This window comes from Leptonychotes weddellii, chromosome 3 (assembly GCF_054177405.1).
Source record: "Leptonychotes weddellii isolate Sample4059 chromosome 3, ASM5417740v2, whole genome shotgun sequence".
In the NCBI taxonomy this organism is placed as follows: domain Eukaryota; kingdom Metazoa; phylum Chordata; class Mammalia; order Carnivora; family Phocidae; genus Leptonychotes; species Leptonychotes weddellii.
The window spans coordinates 60,864,922-60,883,770 of NC_138371.1; the positions used below are offsets into that span (position 1 = coordinate 60,864,922).

The window sequence follows — 18,849 nt, forward strand, 5'->3', positions numbered from 1 at the left end:
AGTCAGCAAAGATATTTTCACTCATTTGGAAGTAATTCTTTAACTGCCTGCCAAACAAGGTTGAAGTGCTAAAAAGAAATCCAACCAAGAAATACATAGCAATGAAAATTTATCAGAAATGACATACTTCTGAACTTGTCTAAACACTTCTGAACATTAGTAGAAGTAGGTAAAAAGGACAGCATCATTTTACTCCCCAAAAAACCTGCTTTGGCAAGCTAGCAATTTACCTTTGCTCTCTGTTTGGTATATGTGAAACCCTCAAGGCTGTGTGCTGAGTATTTGTTCAGTTACACATTTTTAAAATTATAATTTATAAAATAAACTTGGCCTTTTATATGATATACACATCCCACCTTTAAATTCAAAGTTGCCCCTGAGTTTCAAATTTCATTCTTCAGTTTTGTAATCACAAATGTCCCCTTAAATTGGGTCCATGTTGTCTTTCAGATTGAGAAATCCGTTCAGTGACTGCATATTAGGTCAAGCAGCTTCCACAATCAGGAATGTTTGTGCATCTGCATTTTATCTATCCAAATTTACATCTATTGAGGGCTCTTTCTTTAACAAAGCCTTACAGAGATTTCCTCCTAGTCAGAACTTCCGGAGTTTGCTTTCTGAGCACCTGTTGCAGTGCTGTCCTTTTCTGTGGGCATGTCTTATCACACCAAGGAAAAGGAGCAAGCTGCTAGAAGACAAGAAACTTGTTTATTCTTTATGTTTTTACTTTGTCAATTCAATAAATGCGTGATGGACCTTATGCCCACTAAACTCTGTGCTAAGCACTGGGGATAGCGACATCCTTAAGGAGCTCTGTCTACAGTCAGGAATCTCACAATTATTTGGTATATCCCCCAGTTTCTGTCTCAGGAGAGACAAATGATGGGCAGTAGCAGAATTTTTTTTTTTTTTTTACTATGGCTTATCTAAGAGGTTCTCATATTTTGAAAGGAGAGTACTTTACACTTGGGCCGTACACATGGAGGGGCAGGGTGAGAGGAGATGGGAACACTAGGAATCAATATATATATATTTTTTAAGATTTTATTTATTCATTTGACAGAGAGAGGCACAGTGAGAGAGGGCACACAAGCAGGGGGAGTGGGAGAGGGAGAAGCAGGCTTCCCGCCGAGCAGGGAGCCCGATGCGGGGCTCGATCCCAGGACCCTGGGACCGCGACCTGAGCCGAAGGCAGACGCTTAACGACTGAGCCACCCAGGCACCCCGGTATCAATATTTTTAACATGTACAACAAGTCACTATGCTGCTCAGAGAGGTGTGAAGTCCTCTGTCACTGATAAAGACCAAATCCTAGAAATGTCACAGAATTATTAAATTCCATAATTATAGCCTTATCTAAAAGATATTTATCTTTTATCTCTGCTTTTGCAAGATTTTATTAACATAATTAGTGGCCAATGATTAATTAAACATTTTGAATTTGCATTTTAAATATTGGCTCTGCACCTTAATCTGGGAGTTTGGGCATGAAATCTTACCTCTCTGAGAGTCAAAATGGGGATTAGAATAGTAATGCTTCAAGACTTTTGTCAAGATAGTATTTGGATCTTGACATTATTTATTAGTGCAAATCATTACAATAAACATTTATCAAATAACAAATAGTGCATTTTGTTTACGTCAGGATATTACTTTCATTAATATATTTTTATTAAATATCTAAATAGTAAATATAAATAAGTAAACAAAAGTAAATAATACATGTATCATACTAAATGTATAATACTATTATAACACTAAAACATATACATAAAATTAAATTAATAAATAAAACTAAATGGATAATACTAAATAGTAAATGTATACTACTGATAATGTAGAAATACCACACCCTGCAAATATTCCCTCCCACTCACCACCCAGCTTTTGTTTTCAAAGATTTTATTTATTTATTTATTTATTTATTGTGGGGGGAGAGAGTGCTTCAGCAGGGGGAGGGGCGGAGAGAGAGGGAGAGAGAGATTCTTAAGGAGGTTCATAGCCAGCATGGAGCCTGATGTGGGGCTCGATCTCAGGACCCTGAAATCATGACCTGAGCAGAAATCAGGAGTCCAGCGCTTAACTGACTGAGCCACCCAGACACCCCCCAGCTGTTTTTTAATAGCTCCTCAATCTCTCCCCATTCAGTATCCAAAACTCAAAAGTACTAGGTAGTTAATATCATCTCCTGTGAGCTTTTACACAAGAAAGCTAGCTTTAGTAAACTTAAATGACAAAAATGAACGGCATTTTGATATATTCTTTTAAAAAATGATTTATCCATTCATCCTTCTTTTTTTTTTTTAAGATTTTATTTATTTATTTGAGAGAGAGAGAGAGCACACAGAGGGATAGTGAGAGGGAGAAGCCGACTTCCCACTGAGCAGAGAGCCCGCTGCAAGACGGGATTCCAGGATCCTGAGATCATGACCTGAGCGGAAGGCAGAGGCTTAACTGACTGAGTCACCCAGGCGACCCCCATTCTTCACCCTTTCTTAAAGGATTCCAGTATATACAGTTGATGTGGGAAACAAAGGCAGAAGGAAATGTAGATAAAATTAAATGTCCTTATAACCTGCAGCCAAATACTTGAGACAGGCAGAGTATAATGTTCCTCCAGAAAACTCTTAATGTTAATGCCTTGCTAGAGGGAAAAACAACTTTAGCTTAACAATAGAAGGCCTCCAGTATCCTGGGAGTCTTCTTTAGCATATGAAAATCCTTTTTGGAACTTCCCTTATCTTTTTACTTCCCCCAACCCCAAAGTATATAATCGGTTGCTCCTCACAATCCTGGGGTAGGAGCTCTTTCTGCCCATGGGTCCTGTCCCTTTGCTTTAATAAAACCACCTTTTTGCACTGAAGAAGTCTCAAGAATTCTTTCTTGGCCATCTGCTCCAGACCTCACCAACATTCCAAAACACATCAATAATTACAACTTTTTTAGAGATTGAACAAGTAGGGTATTATCAACTTTATGTTGACAATTTTGAAAACTTATATAAAATGATTAAATTAAGAATTTACATGAAAAGGATAAATATACTCAAGGAGAAATGAAGAAGCTTAAGATCTTTGGGCCACAGTGATCTCATAAGATAAGGCCAACTCAAGAGCCCCCAGGCCTCAGTTTCAAGGAAGCCCCCTAAGTGATATACGCTGTCTGTCTTTCTGTAACTGAATGTGTTAGTGCCAAAGTCTTGCATTTAAGTTACTGACAAAAGTGAATACAGGTTACTTGTGGTAATAAAAATACATTATAAAATAAGTGATAATCTAAAACATCATGTTTAGGTACGAATAGGGCCATAAGATGATACTAAATCCAATTCTTACTTTTTCTTAGCCAAGATTTTACTTAAAAATGACTTGAATTATTGACTAGAAGTATTCAGAAACATGCTTTGAGGAATAGCTGCTATTCAGCTCTAGTTAACAGTGGTGCTCAATTGAGTTTCTTATGTTTTAGCAAAAAATTAAAAAAGAAACTGATTTGTAAATGTAAGCGCTTTTTTTAAATTCTGAGAGAATAAAGTAATTCAGAGCTTGGTAACTAGAGTCAATAAATTCAAAGCTTTCCATTTTAAACAGTTACATTGTTTCCAGTTTCTTATGAAATTATGGTTATGAAATATAGTTATTTTCTTTTCTAAAACATGCTACTATAGGGGCACCTGGGTGACTCGGTCAGTTAAGCATCTGCCTTTGGCTCCTGTTGTGGTCCTGGGGTCCTGGGATTGAGCCTAGCGTGGGGCTCCTTGCTCAGTAGGGAGCCTACTTCTCCCTCTCCCTGTAGCCTTCCCCTGCTTGTGCTCTCCTGCTCTCTGTCAAATAAATAAAATCTTTAAAAAATAAAATAAAATAAAATAAAACATGCTACTATATAACAATCCTTTGTAGGAGTGTCTGTAAACTCCTTAATTGTTCAGATTCTATTCCTGCCTCAGCATTTAGTTAGCTATATGCCTTTTGAAAAGAATTATGACACCTTTAGTGTAGGATTGCCAGATAAAATACAGGATGCCAGTTAAATTTGATTTTCAGATAAACAAAAAATTATTTTGCATAATTAAATATTGCATGGGACATACTTATGCCAAAAATTATTCACTGTTACCTGAAACTCAAATTTAACTTGGTATCCTGGTTTTTTTGCTTTTTTGTTTTTTGAGGAGATAAACCAATTTTATTGTCCATTACTATGTTATACAAACATCTAGGAATAACAGATGGGTACAGAAGTAAATGAATAGTAAATAAGAGGGCAACGGAAATTTTTTAAGTTTGGATTATTTTCCAGGATGTTAGGCTGAAAACCATCTCAAAGCATGTGTGTGACTGATTTCAGAGTCGGTCTGTTCCCTGGGCAAGGCCTGCCATAAATTTAAGATGTTCAATGTCTTTGTGTGCTCTAAACTGGCTCTTGACAAAACTTTTGAGATCTATGAGAAAAGTAATGTATTCCTGGTACTCCAGAGTTGTGCTGAGCTCCAATAACTCATCTGCAGAAGTGTTAATCCACCCCTCAGTCTGCCAAGAAATCCATCAGGTGGTCATATAAGGGTTAGGTCATGGAATTGGTGTTGAGTGTCCTTTCACGCAGACTCGCCAATGGACTGAAAGTTCATTTTCCTGATAGAGAAAATGTCACTTTTGTCCTCCTCTTCTAGCCCAACCTCATCTTCTGGGCTCCTCCTCCCCATCAAATGTTGGCAGGATGCTCTTGTGAATGTTGAAAGAGGCAGTGATCTTTTCTCTGGCAACTTTCTCCAATAATTCAGCTTCTGTCCCGTTCACTTCCAGCTCCTAACCTCCAGACATCTTGGGAAGGGACTTAATGCTCTGTATCTTCTTTTCCTCTTTAATTTCATCATTCAGTAATTCAACAAAAGTTTTGTCCTCCTGGGTGTGCAGAGCGTCGCAGCTGCACCAGGCCCACGCACACACAGAATAGTCCAAAGGTCTGCACGCACTGTTGGGGCGTGGGGGTGCGTCTGGCACGGGGTCAAGCCCCAGCCAAGCCCAGCCTGAGCATCATGCAGCGCCGCAGAGGCAGCATCCCAGCCGCAGACAAGTGCAGGCGCGAAGGATGACCCAGGCTGAAGATCCTGACCCTCGCGCCGGGGAAAGTCCTGCCCCTGGGCATCCTGTATTTTTATTTACTAAATCTGACAATCCTATTTTTTTTAAAGATTTATTTATTTACTTGAGAGCGAGAGATAGCGAGAGAGAGCACGAGTGGGGTGGGAGGGGTATAGGGAGAAGCAGGCTCCCCGCAGAGCAGGGAGCCTGATGTGGACTCCATCCCTGGGACCATAACCTGAGCCAAAGGCAGGCGCTTAATTACTGAACCACCCAGGCTCGCTGACAATCCTATTTATAAGTCTCTGTTTTCCAATAAATGTAATGGATGGTTCTTTCTCAGATTTAACATCGTATAATTCCTCTCTATGACAGACTTTTTTATACAGTACAATCATTTGTTACTTATTCATAATTCAAACTTTCCAACTCTAGAATATCAAAGCAATTTATCACTGTCTTATTGATGAAGAAACTAAAAGTTATGAAATTATTTTCCAAACTTTCCTTCAGATATGGGGATTATGAATTCCCACTAATAAAACTGTAACTGTAAAATGACTAACTTCAGGGCGCCTGGGTGGCTCAGTTGGTTAAGCGACTGCCTTCGGCTTAGGTCATGATCCTGGAGTCCCTGGATCGAGTCCCGCATCGGGCTCCCTGCTCGGCGGGGAGTCTGCTTCTCCCTCTGACCCTCCCCCATCTCATGTGCTCTCTCTCATTCTCTCTCTCTCAAATAAATAAATAAAATCTTTAAAAAAAAAAAAATCTTAAAAAAAAAAATGACTAACTTCACTGAATTGCCTTGACTTTGAAGTTTAACGACATGCTAATGCTGAAATAACTAGGTAACTTACTGGGTTTTTTGCTAGACTTTTACAGCCAATATCATTTGAAGCACAGAACTCACAAATGGAAGGATTGTATTCCAAAACTACCATTAGCATGTTCTACCAACTCACTTTTTAAATTCCTCAACTTCCTCTAACATTATAAAAAAACAAAAAGTGAGATATTTCAGAAAGAATTGGAAGGAAGCTCTTGGGTGTTGAAATAGTGTTAGCAATAGCTCAGCTTGTTCTATAGCATTGACAGATTGCAAAATTTATAACATGCACAAGAATCATGCCTGCAGCTATGAGGCAATACTTAATCCAAATCAAAATATATAGAAAGTAGACTCATACTTGCCTGACATAAAACTATGTTTTAGTAACATTCCAAATAACAGGTCACTGATAGTCATAAATAGTTCCCATGCAGTCAGGGAATTCAGAGGTTAAAACTGATACGGTTGTATATCAATCCTTCGCACCCTCAGAAAGAACATCTTAATTCCATTTTCATGTTTTTATTCCAAAGATAACTATACATTATTTACTTAGTACATTCCCAGATCTCTGTATGAGAATATTTGTTCTTGACTCAAGTTATCCACCTTATTTATTACAACAGAAAACTGTAAATACAGATCTAGAAAATATATACTAACTGAATTTTTTATACAGTAGCTCCTATAAATACATAATCATACAAAAACACACCAAAGAAAATCACCTTATGCAAATAATCTTCTACCTAAGTATCTTATAATGTCTGATAAATGCTGTATACCCAGAAGAAAATATTTTAGTCAACAGTGATCTGCATAGCTCCTTCTACTACCTTTTTTTGGAGTACTTTTTTTTTTTTTTTTTTAAGATTTTAGAGCACAAGCAGTGGGAGTGGCAGAAGGAATGTCAGAGGGAGAAGCAGGCCCCCTGTGGAGCAGGGAGCCCCGATGCAGGACTCCATTCCAGGACCCTGGGATCATGACCTGAGCCCAAGGCAGTCGCTTAACCTACTGAGCCACCCAGGCATCCCTGGATACCCTACTTTAAAATCAACCTTTGAGTACCTTTTTAATTCAGACTTAGACTTGTATGGTCAAAGCTGCCTGAGTACCCTGGATGTGCTAGACATTCTGTTCAGTCTGTTAATGAAATAAGTATTATTTTCTCCATTAACATATAAAAAAGACTCAAAGTTGATACACTCACATATATACAATCAGTTTATAATTCCACCCTTTTCTGTTTCCTATCACATTTTTCCACTTCTACCACAGTCACCAGTGCAAAATAGTTAAAATAGCCAATAATTAATGATCAAAAAATGAAAAAAACTATACCTGATACGTGCTAGATATAGTAATTCCTATTACTTTACCTGGACTTTTAGTAGTGTGCTCTTTCCATCATACCATCCATATTCCAAATATATAGTTTGTGAGTTATTTTCCTTGACTGGCTGCCTTTGATATTCCCAGGTAATTTTTTTTTTTTTTTTTTATCTTGTAAGTAGAGGGAAATATACAGTGTAATTAATTTAGGTCAAGGGTAGCTCACTCCAGCTGAATTTCTGATCATCTTTAAATTTTTGTGTTTTGCCTTTCTGACCTTCATATTTCTTGGATGAAACTGGAAACATTCACAGTCTCAAAGTCTCCCCAAACTAAAGTAGGTCTTTTGGGACAAGGCAGGTTTAGGTAGCCAGTACCTTTGATCTAGGATTCAGAGATGGTAAAGGATATTCAGCATGATATTTATATAATAATAATTTTCTGTGGACTAAGCCCTTGCAGCAAGGTAACTGTAATGTTACTAAAAATAATAAAACAGAAAAAAATAACTTTTGCTCCTCATTTTGCCACTTCACTAGTATTGAGTCCTCAGGCAAGTCATTTGCTTCAATTTGCAGAACTGTAAAATAGAGATATCTCTGCAAACTCTTAAAGGACTCAAACTAGACTCAGTGAAAGAAAGCACTTTCCAAGTTGTTACAACATGAAGTTTTGTTATTAATAGTCCGTATACATAAATTCAATAGTTTTTAATGCAATGAACTTGATTACTCAAGTAATCAAGATGGAGACTGAGACTCATTATAGAGATAAGGAAATGAAGATTCAATAGTCGAATGACTTGACCACGGTCATCACAGGCACAAAAATCCAGAAGCTCCCAGCATGAAGCAGGAAGAGTTCTGCTTTACAGACTAGGCCTTAACCAAGACAAAAGTGGCTTCCATTCTTTAAGGGTTTCCATCACCCTTACTGGATGCTTATTTTGCCTTCCCTGAATGCTTATTCTTTCCCAGAAACAGTAACTCTTCTAATGTTACCCAGATAGGGAGTAGCCAAGCCAGGGATGTGAACCCAAGTCTGTCTGGCTCCAGAGCCTGAGCTCTTAACTGCTGTGGTACTTAGTTAACCACACACATGCTCAGCCTCTCAAGAGAAAAGGCAGAGGAGTTAGATGAGGAGCTCCTGGCAGAATGAAATATGCTGAGACTTGTTAGGTTTTATGTCTGGAAAGCCAGAGTCAGTGGCTGCCTCGGTCAAAGTTGTACATTTTGAGATACATGGAAACCAACAAGTATTTAAGGGCTTACGAAGCTCCTTAAGGGAGAAAAGTAGCTCCCATCTATAGTTACAATTCAATAGGCAATATTAAGATATAATTAAATTTATTTTTTTGTCCTTAGCCTATTTTTGTTTTTTAAGAAAAGGGAGAAAACATCCATGTAAGAATGGTGTTTAAATTATAAATCACGGGGCACCTGAATGGCTCAGTCATTAAGCGTCTGCCTTCCGCTCAGGTCATGATCCCAGGGTCCTGGGATCCAGCCCCACATCAGGCTCCCTGCTCAGCGGGAAGCCTGCTTCTCCCTCTCCCACTCCCCTGCTTGTGATCCCTCTCTCGCTATGTCTCTCTCTGTCAAATAAATAAATAAAATCTTAAAAAAAAAATTATAAATCACAAGGTTAATTTTAACAGAGCTGATACTTTTATTTTGAACTTTTAATTTCTTTTTCCATTTTCTAAATTCAATTAATTAACATATAATGTATTATTGGCTTCTGAGGTAGGGGTCAGTGATTCATCAATCTTATATAATATATCCAGTACTCATTACATCACGTGCCCTCCTTAATGTCCATCACCCAGCTACCCCATCCCCCACCGCCCTCCCTTCCAGCAACCCTCAGCCTGCTTCCTATGATTAAGAGTCTCATATGTTTTGTCTCCCTCTCTGATTTCGTCTGTTTTATTTTTTCCTCTCTCCCCCTATGATCCTGTTTTGTTTCTTAAATTCCAAATATAAGTGAGATCATATGATAATTGTCTTTCAAACAGAGCTGATACTTTAACAACATAAAAGGGCTCACTGTTTTCCAATGAGTTAGACAATTACTGCTAGTAACAGAATTATAGAATCTAGAAACAGAAATTCATTTTGACAAAAAGACATCTTAGAGAGGGAGTAAGAAAATGGATTTTAGAAAACTTGGTGTTGACATAGCAGAATCTGTAGCTTGGAATTTGGATGGGCACTGAAAACTCTGCCCTCCTGCCTGCCTATAGTACGAAATACTTTACATGTCTGCATGACCATGCATGTTTCCAGAGGCCTCACTTCTATCCTGGAATGTGTGCATGTTAATAAGAGTCTTTGCTTAGAAATATATATGATATTATAGAAATATAGTGCCATTTATAAGAGCCATAGCATACTAAACTCAGGTATTTCTTCTTTTGATAATTAGGTTTGAAAAAATGTTTTATTTTATCTATTGGAAGAGAGGTAGGGATCCTACAAATGACTATTGACCAATTTTCTTTAGATTTTCACTTGATTGAGTCCCACAAAAATATTACTGATGAACCTAGTGGTCTGTCAGCCCCTCCAGGGCAGAGGCAGTGTCTTTGCCATCTTTGTTTCTCAAACTCAATGCTAGGTATTTCAGATATTCAATAAATACTCCTTTTATTCAAAATTTAATTCATAAATATATAATCTACTTGGAAATTCTATGCTAAGAAAATATACAGAGATTTTCTAAATTTTGAAAGATAAAATATAATAAAATTGACAAGAAATCATATTTATTTTGGTATTTTAATTTTTTAATTTTATTATTTTTAAATTTATTTTATTATTATTATTGATAATTATTATTTTTATTATTTATTTTTATTATTATTATTTTATTTCGGTACTTACAGTCTCTAGAATGCTTGCATATTAATGACCCCCCCAAAAGATAAATGATATAACATAATATAATTATAATTCCAAACATAAGGCCATGAAAAGCACAATTTACACTTTATTCTATAAATAGTACTATTCTTATTTTCTTTAAACTCTGATACAAGTAAATATTAAACTTCATAGAAGAAAAATGGATTTACTGATATTTTGGAAATGGTATAGCCAAATATGACCTCTTCTGTTTATTAGTATTAAAAAACCTATAAAAAATACAACATCCTCCACACGCAAGTACCCTCCAAAACCATACGTGTGGTCCACAATACTTAAATAGGAAATATGTATTAAACACTTAAAAATATAATCATTATATTACCATTTCATTTGAGTATGTTACTTATTTCACATACTATAAATTCTATGAGCATTCTTTACAAATAAAAATGGCTATGATTACCATGGTTATTAAAAACTACATAAACAATACAACCTTTAGTTATTGTATATGCTTTTAATTTTTTTTTAAGTAAGCTCTACACCCAATGTGGGGCTTGAAATCATGACCTTGAGATCAAGAGTTGCATGCTCCATGGACTGAGCCAGCCAGGTGTCCCTGTTTTGCTTTTTTTTTTAAAGATTTTATTTATTTATTTGACACAGAGAGAGAGAGACAGCTAGAGAGGGAACACAAGCAGAGAGAGTAGGAGAGGGAGAAGCAGGCTTCCCACCGAGCAGGGAGTCTGATGCGGGGCTGTATTCCAGGACTCTGGGATCATGACCTGAGCCAAAGGCAGACACTTAACGACTAAGCCACCCAGGCGCCCCCCTGTTTTGCTTTTAAATAAATGTAATTAACAATTGCTCCAGAAGTAATTTCAATGGACAAAACTAATCTGTAAGTTTTACATACATTAGACATTAGACAAACACACAATCATTTAAAAATTTAATCATTTTTCACAAATTCCTGCAAATATATTTCTGTCTTCAGAGCAGAGTGCCCCCCCACTTGTGCTCTCTCTCTTTCAAATAAATAAATAAAATCTTAAACATTATATATATATATATAGAATTTATTTTCACCTTTGAAACAATTACTGGGCAGTTTGAAAATGAAAGGCATTAAAATAAGATGATAAATAAGAGAAGAAGGACAAGCAATTATGCCAATGGTAAAGACAGAGACAGTGGTGACTAAGTAGAAAACCTGTCAAAGATTCCTGGCTGCCAGAGGAAAAAAAAGATTTGGGTACTTTAGGATAAAGCTCTCTCATGGAGTATTTATATGGAAGACACTGACTTCTAACAACACTATGTTTTAAGTCAGTAGGAGTATTCTAAATTATAAGAACACGATAAGAAGATAAAATGATAATAAACTATAATGTATATATTCCAGACTTGGGAATAAAGCCATGAGCCTGACTTTTAGCTCTCTGTTGTCATCAATAAACTCTCATAAAGACCTTAATAATAGGGGTGCCTGGGTGGCTCAGTCGTTAAGCGTCTGCCTTTGGCTCAGGTCATGATCCCAGGGTCCTGGGATCCAGCCCCGCATCAGGCTCCCTGCTCTGAGGGAAGCCTGCTTCTCCCTCTTCTACTCCCCCTGCTTGTGTTTCCTGTCTCGCTGTGTCTCTCTCTGTCAAATAAATAAATAAAATCTTAAAAAAAAGACAATAATAATAATAATAAAGACATGCTTGCCTGAGATTAAGGGGCTTCTATGAGATACAAAGTCTGAAGAGGTTCATTAAAATTGAATACTACCTTCCAACATCTCTGATCTTGCTATATAAAACCTCACACACACGCACACACATACACAATCTAGTAAGACGTAAAAAAAGCACTTTCTTTAGGCTATACTATGCTAAAGTGAAGTGCACACGAAGATATTTATCACCTCTGAAGTATGATTTTTTTTTTAAAGATTTTATTTATTTGACAGAGAGAGACACAGCAAGAGAGGGAACACAAGCAGGGGGAGTGGGAGAGGGAGAAGCAGGCTTCCCGTGGAGCAGGGAGCCCGATGCGGGGCTGGATCCCAGGACCCTGGGATCATGACCTGAGCCGAAGGCAGACGCTTAACGACTGAGCCACCCAGGCGCCCCTGATTTTTGTTTTAAATAAATCTATTCAGCGGCACGTATACTCAAATATTTAAACATACTTAAATATTAAAAAGTTTTTCATTGTCCCAATAGTTTACAAAATATTTAGACAAACTCCAATTCTATTTCTCCAATAATTTTTGCATTGCCCACTTTATACAGTGTTTGCTTTTTATATGAGCACATACATATTTATTAAGTATGTAAACCTTTCTCCATTTCAATACTCTCCAAGCAGAAATCTGAAACCTAAACTATCATTCAAAGAGATATATAGCTAAATGGATCTTCTTTCTACCTGGTGATTTCGAAACTAACCCCATCAGGTAGCTAACCATGTGGACAATAAGTCTCTCCCAAAAGGGACAAACTCACCATCTGTTCCATTTAAAATGGTCTAACAGTTATTTTAAATTGAAAACACCTGTCCTGATTTAAGTTTCCACTTGCCTCTTAAAATTTCACTGAGGAATGGAGTCTTAAAGGATTTCTTCACTCCTTTATTCATTCCACAGATAGCTGCAAAGAGCGTTCAGTGTTCTGGGCAATCCTTTCAGGTCGCAAAGGATGAGACATGGACCCTTAAGTTCACCCCCACTACACACCCCGTTATTGTGTAACTGAAAACTGAAAATATCATGGGGCCCAGGCCCCACCTAACAGAATTTACTGGGGCTAAGAAAGGGAAGGGCTAATTCTACCCATGTAGTCAGGAGGTCTTTCAGAAGAGAAAATACCTAAGTACACACATTAAAAATGGTTGGATGGAATGAAGGGAGGGAGATTTCCAGAGAGAAATTTACCAAAATCTTGGAAACTTGGGTAATTTTGCAACAGTTGAGCATAACCAGAGGAAAGGATTGGGAGGAGATAGTTTATAGCAACTGTGATTACTGTTTTGCTAATGAACTATGTATGTAACTAGCAGACTCTAGGGAGTGTAGGTTAGTACCATATGAAAAGAACATCAGGTCTAGCCTATTAGTGATTCGGAAAGTTGTCAACCATGATTATACCTAAGGAAGGCTAAGTAATGCCTGGAATGCCTCCAGGATACCTCAGTCCTGTGCCCTTCCATCTTAATACTCAATTCCACCATTGCAGCAGCTAGGAAAGAGAGCATAGAGTCAAGCACTGGCCCTTCAGTGATTCCACCAGGAAATGAAACGTTTCATGTCTGTTCACATTTACTTCCTAAAACAAATTACATGGCTCTACCTAATTTCAGTGGGGCGGAGAGTGTAATCCTACCTACGCCTAAAACTAGGACAGGAAAAATTGGTGATCACTGAAACGTTATGAAAATGTTTGATGTTTCAGGTTAGACTAATGGAGTCAATATTTATTAGCATGTCATAAATTAAGATCGAAACTAATTAAAGTTTAATTTTGATTTCTGTGATCGAAAGTCAATAGACTAGTTTCACTGTTACTCAATGCTTGCATTACTGTCTGTGCAAGCAACTGTAAAAGTTAGTCATTTAGAGGCATGATTAATTCATGAAATTGTTTAACCTTAGAGACTAAAAGCCAGACATATTTAATTTAATTGATTAATATTTAAATCAGGTAAAATATTAAAATGCAACTTTTTCTGATTCGGTTTCATTATCTAAATAAGCTACTTCCCCCCACTTTTCCTATGTAAAGATACATTGAAAGGAATTATGCACAGAAAGGAATACATAGTAATGAGTGCCCATAACAGACAAATGGCATATTGCTAGGTATTTAGTATGTTAGTTTCAGCAATCTTTTTGATTGCTACAATGCTTAGATACTAAGGAGCATTTAGTCAAGACTTAGTTTTACATATCAGTTTAATTTTTACCATCTGTCAAACGTTATCCTATCACTGGGGTGAAGTGGCCAACACAGATTTGTTACGTGATGCTAATATCCCAAGAGGCCTCCTTTACCATGCTTTCACCTAGTCTCTGCAATAGTTCATTGAAATATTTTTATTCTTAAACTGTAGTCTAAGGTTAATTTCTTAATTTCACGTTATTTTTCTGAAAGCAAGCCTTTGGGCCCATCAAAAATGGCTTGCACCTTACAATTGGCATTTATAATATACAAGATATGCAAATATACCTATTTGTCAGGTGTAAAGAACCATCTACAGAGCAGGCGCATGGGAACTAAAATGTACAAACAAGCACGCAGCTGCATCTGTGATTCTTTTATTCCTGTAAAATTTCCAAGAGGCGAATAAAATCGATCATTTGTTCTTAGTTAATAGATTATCATCAGACATTATTTTCCAGTCCTCACGTCACAGCTGTTATATGCTTAAAAAGAAAGAAATACACCTCTGAAGACAGGGCAAGCTTAAACCTGCCACCGATTAGAAAAATCAGTGTCACAGGTGCGCTTTTAAACGAAGAGCAACCTTAGAGGTCAAGTTGGCGGGGGGGGGGGGGTAAGAAACAAACCGCCCTGGATGTGGAAGGTCGTACCACAGGGAGAGCGAGCTGCAGGCCCAGTTGGGCGAGTTTCTCTCCGCACTTCCGCGGCAGCCCAGGTCCTCCCCTCCGGTCCTCGCAGGGCAGGTACCCTCCCTTCCTCCCCACCTGTTCGGCTCCCGCGCGCCGGGCTTCCCGAAGCGACGCCCTAGCGATGGGAATGGGAACGCTCTTCACGGGAGTTTCCTTTCCGTTCCGCTCCCCCAGCCGAACCCCAAAGACCCGAAATCGGGTGGGAGGGAAATTCCTACCCGGTTCTCGCCCACCCCCGCCCGTTTTTGTCTCCGGCTCACTGCCTCTCTCGCTCCGATGCCACCGAGCCTCGTCACCACTTCTGGGTGGCCGACCGGCGGAGGTGGCGGCGAGCTCCGGAGCTCTGGGCAGGGAAATGGGGCAGTGTGAGTGAGCCGGCTAGGGGAAGGCCCCGCGGCGCCCGGTGAGGGCCAGCCACCCCGCCCGCAAGGCAGGGGGAGGCGCTGCCTCGGCCCGGCCCGCGCGGGGCTGAGGCTGGGAGAGGCTGCCGCGCTCTACGCCTTCAAGCCCCGGCTTGAGAGACCAACTACGAGCGCGCGGCCCGGGGGAGGGAAGAGTGGGAGAGGAAGCCGCGGGAAAGGACAGGCGAGCCAGTCTCCTTCTGAAAAGAAAGTAGGAGCCCTGGGTGGGAAAAGAGGAATTAGCCCTCCCAACTTTTCTTCGCGAAAAGTTTCCCCAGGGCGTTTTGTTTGTGCAAACTCGGCCAGGGGAGCCCGGAGACGCGCTGCCGGAGTGGCGGCGGTGCCTGTGAGCCTCGCTTCTTGCCCTTCTCCTCCTCCTTCCAGCCTGGGCAGCTCCTCTCCCGCCCCAAGAGGCGCCAAATGGCTACCCAGTAAGCCCCACGGGGCGGGGGCTGCAGCGCCGCCTTCCGCCGCCGCAGCAGCGGGCGGCCACTAGGACCTGAGGCGGGGGGGCCCCGCGGGCTGGGAGCCTCGGCCCGCAGGTGGGAGCGCACCCGGAGGCCGACCGGCCCGGGGCTGGGGGGCTCGGGCGGGCTCTTGACGCGCGGCCCGCCCCGCTCAGGCCTCCGGTAGCGCGCGTCCCGCCCTGACCAGCCGGCCTCTCCCACTTTAGTAGTGACACGCCGCCTCGGAACTGGAGTCCGCGCCGCGCCCCGCAGGGCGATGGACAGCCGAACCCCGCGCTCGCAGGACGCCCTGGCGGCGCCCACGCCTCCCGCCGCCCCAACCGGGTAAGCCTAGAGCGCCGCGCCGAAGTTCTCCCGGGAGGGCGAGGGCAGCAAGGCCGCCGCAGCGCGTTTACCTGACTGGCAACTCGCTGCCCTGCCAGCTGCCTGACTCACTGGCGGCGGGATAGGCAGCCGAGGAGGCTGCTTCCTCCCGGCCTCCTTGGAGGGCGCGCGGGGGCGAAGGGATATGGTAGTTTTGATTGCTTTTCTGCTGGGGCTGCTCTGAGTTGCCGAAGGGCAGCTGAATGCTAGGAATTGGGTGAGAAGTCCTGGAGCAAAAATTGTAACAAAGAGTCCCTTGTTTGGTGCTCTGGAAGAGCGGCGGACGATACCTGTATGTGAGCTCTTGGGAAGGGGGAAGAAAGTTTCTTTGGCTGAGGGCTGAGGCCCGGGCAGGTGAGCAGTGTCAAAGTGACTGTAAGGAGGGGGCTTTCTGCGAGCGGTGGAGGGCCGCGGGAGGGCGTACCAGCTGTCAGCCCGCATGACAGTTCCGGGACCCGGCAGGGTGAGCGCCTCTGATTGGGGGTGTGCGTGCCTGTGGCCAATTGCGGGTGCCAGAGCGTAGCGCAAAGTCAGACTGCAAACAACCATACTTTCTTTGAGTCCTCACGTGTTTGAAGAGAGATTGGAGGGGAAGGGGCTGTCACATGGTGAGTTAATATTAAATGAAGCATGTCTTCCTGCCAGATATGCTAATAATCACCTTGCTAAGCGTTTGGGTAAACAGTAATGAGAACAGGTAGTTCTGCAAGAGATGGGGAGAACCTGAAAATAACCTTCGTCTTGGTAAACAGTGAAGGCTGTTTGGGCGCTCTTTGAGCTTCTGAAGTGGGAACCGCTTTGATGTAGTGTAACTTTTCCTACATATGTTCCCCCAACTCAGTTTCTTTTGTGATAGTTAATCTGAAGGCTCTAATGCCCTAAAGAGAACACAAATATTCCAGAAAAGAAACGTTAAGGAAAAATCGACTTTGTAACTAATGAATGAGAGTTGTGCAGTTTCCCTGACTGAAGAGTAGAGAAGTCATTTTTCCCTGGAACATGACAGGCATTTCCTTAGAAGCAAGTCACAGCATGTTTATTCATCAGAGACCATGCGAACATTGGCAGTTGTCTAGAGGAAACATGGAAAAGTCTCAAAGCAACATGACTAATATAAAAGATATTTAGCATAATGCTTACGTAGAGGAAACATGTAGTGTATGAATTCTTTCATTTGTTCGAATTGTCTTCTCCCCTCTGCAAATAGCCCTGTTGCTGTTGACTTCCGTTCCTATTTTCCCAGTGTTTTCATTGTTCAGTATTATATATTCTTCCATTTATTCTCGCATCAGGATGTGTGAGTAAAGAAATGTATTGATAGAAAGATCTTAATCATCAAAGCATGGGCCTCTAAATGGAACAGCCGAGATACGTAAATGGAAGATGAAACTTTCAGGAATACAGAAATGTATTTGAGTGCCACAAAATAAGATAGTATTAAACCGGTGGATTTGAAAATGTATTAAGGGACAATTAAAAAACGACAGAATATGCATATACACGAAATATACTTACTAAGTGTTCAGAAATCAATACTTTTGAGTAAAATAGGTGAGATCAGATGGCTTTGGGATGAAGGAGTGGAAAGAGCTATCTAATGATAAGCACGACTTCAGATTTCACTTTGGAGAATTTAAAGCTTAAGCGGATACATTCTTGAAAATGTACAAAACTACTTTATCTAATTCTTCAACTATGAAGAAAATACTTTTAAGGAATTTGACCCTCTCTCCAAATTTAAGGTGGGACATCTGCAAAAATGCTTCAACATCCTATCTAGAGTAACACCCTGGCTGTATCATTTTACCTTACATTCTATTTAGAGAAGTGATCAATATCTGCAAAGTATAAGCATAAAAAAAAGTCATCTTTCACTTTTCTATCTTGTCCCTTGGCATATCCCAAGTGCCTGTTATATTTGTTGAATATTCAGTACAGTATTGTTTTTGTTCTTTTTCTCAATCCCAAAACGTTAAACATGATTGGATTGTGGGGAAAGAAGTATCCTAGATATGGGTTTATGGGAGGTGGGAGGGAGCAATCTCAAAGTGTTACAATAAATTATTGGGTTTGGGAAGTAAATTCCTTACTATAAAACTAATTAAACCAGGACTCATCACCCTAATAACCTATGAGGCCTAGTTTAGTCCTCCTTGGATATCCCTGCTGTAAGGAATCCCTCTGTAATTTTCCAAGTTTTGCATTGTTGTAACAGGTCATTTTAAAGAAATCTAGTGCAACTCTATATTTTACAAATGAGAATCTGAAGCCTGGAGACACTGAGTGACTTTGCTGAAGTCCCAGAACAAATGAGTGGCAAAACCTGAAGGAAAACCCAGGACTTTGGTTGCCTAGTTCATTGCATTTTTTTTTTTTTAATCTTTAACTGACCACTGTAAGATACATATAAATTTCAAAGAGTCAGTTTGGGTACATTATCTTTAGAACTCCTACTGCTTATGTTTTTTACTTGCCCTGAACAGATAGCCCCCCTTTGTTTTTTAATTTATTGAAATTTAAATGTCAAAACTAAATGTAGTTAACCTTGCTTTGAGGGACCTTAATGTTTTGATTCTGAAACAAATTTTCAGGAATGGACCGGGATAAAAAACCTACTTTATAATTTTGCAGCTTTGGAGCTATGGAGTTCATTGCAGGCACAGAAAAAATTAAATGATTTAGCAGCTACTTTTTTAAGCTATTATTTGGATGCACTGCTGGCTCTAAAATTTTACTGGTTGTATAAACTGAATTCTTGTTAGCTAACATTGATTACTTAGAAGTTGACTATCTTAGCTGAGGTTGCAACATGAGAATTACCTAGGGATCTTTAAAACTAACACCCATGGTCTCACACCTGCTACCCATTCTGATTTTATTTGGCCTATGCT

The 18,849-nt window shown here is 40.1% G+C and overlaps 1 protein-coding gene, 1 long non-coding RNA gene and 1 pseudogene across 12 annotated transcripts in view; 1 reads left to right on the plus strand and 2 right to left on the minus strand.

The window, feature by feature from the left end:
- The window catches only part of LOC115943999 (uncharacterized), a 38,841-nt gene extending 22,711 nt beyond the window's left edge, over positions 1 to 16,130 (minus strand). The window contains exon 1 of one of the 2 annotated variants that reach the window (XR_014143569.1): positions 15,991 to 16,130. This is a non-coding gene — a long non-coding RNA (uncharacterized LOC115943999). Of the gene's footprint in view, positions 1 to 14,688; positions 14,858 to 15,990 lie in introns of those variants that run through there. The other variant, XR_014143570.1, reaches the window with a different exon arrangement.
- On the minus strand, positions 3,722 to 6,028 carry LOC115939186 (complement component 1 Q subcomponent-binding protein, mitochondrial pseudogene; annotated as a pseudogene).
- The window catches only part of COBLL1 (cordon-bleu WH2 repeat protein like 1), a 163,969-nt gene continuing 159,962 nt past the window's right edge, over positions 14,843 to 18,849 (plus strand). For 8 of the 10 annotated variants that reach the window (XM_081814278.1, XM_081814279.1, XM_031038133.2 and 5 more), the window contains exons 1-2: positions 14,843 to 15,092; positions 15,802 to 15,919. In XM_081814278.1, coding sequence (XP_081670404.1) covers positions 14,849 to 15,092; positions 15,802 to 15,919 — 362 coding nt within the window. In that variant the 5' untranslated portion in view covers positions 14,843 to 14,848. Of the gene's footprint in view, positions 15,093 to 15,320; positions 15,340 to 15,801; positions 15,920 to 16,346; positions 16,567 to 18,849 lie in introns of those variants that run through there. The other 2 variants (XM_081814284.1, XM_081814287.1) reach the window with 2 other exon arrangements.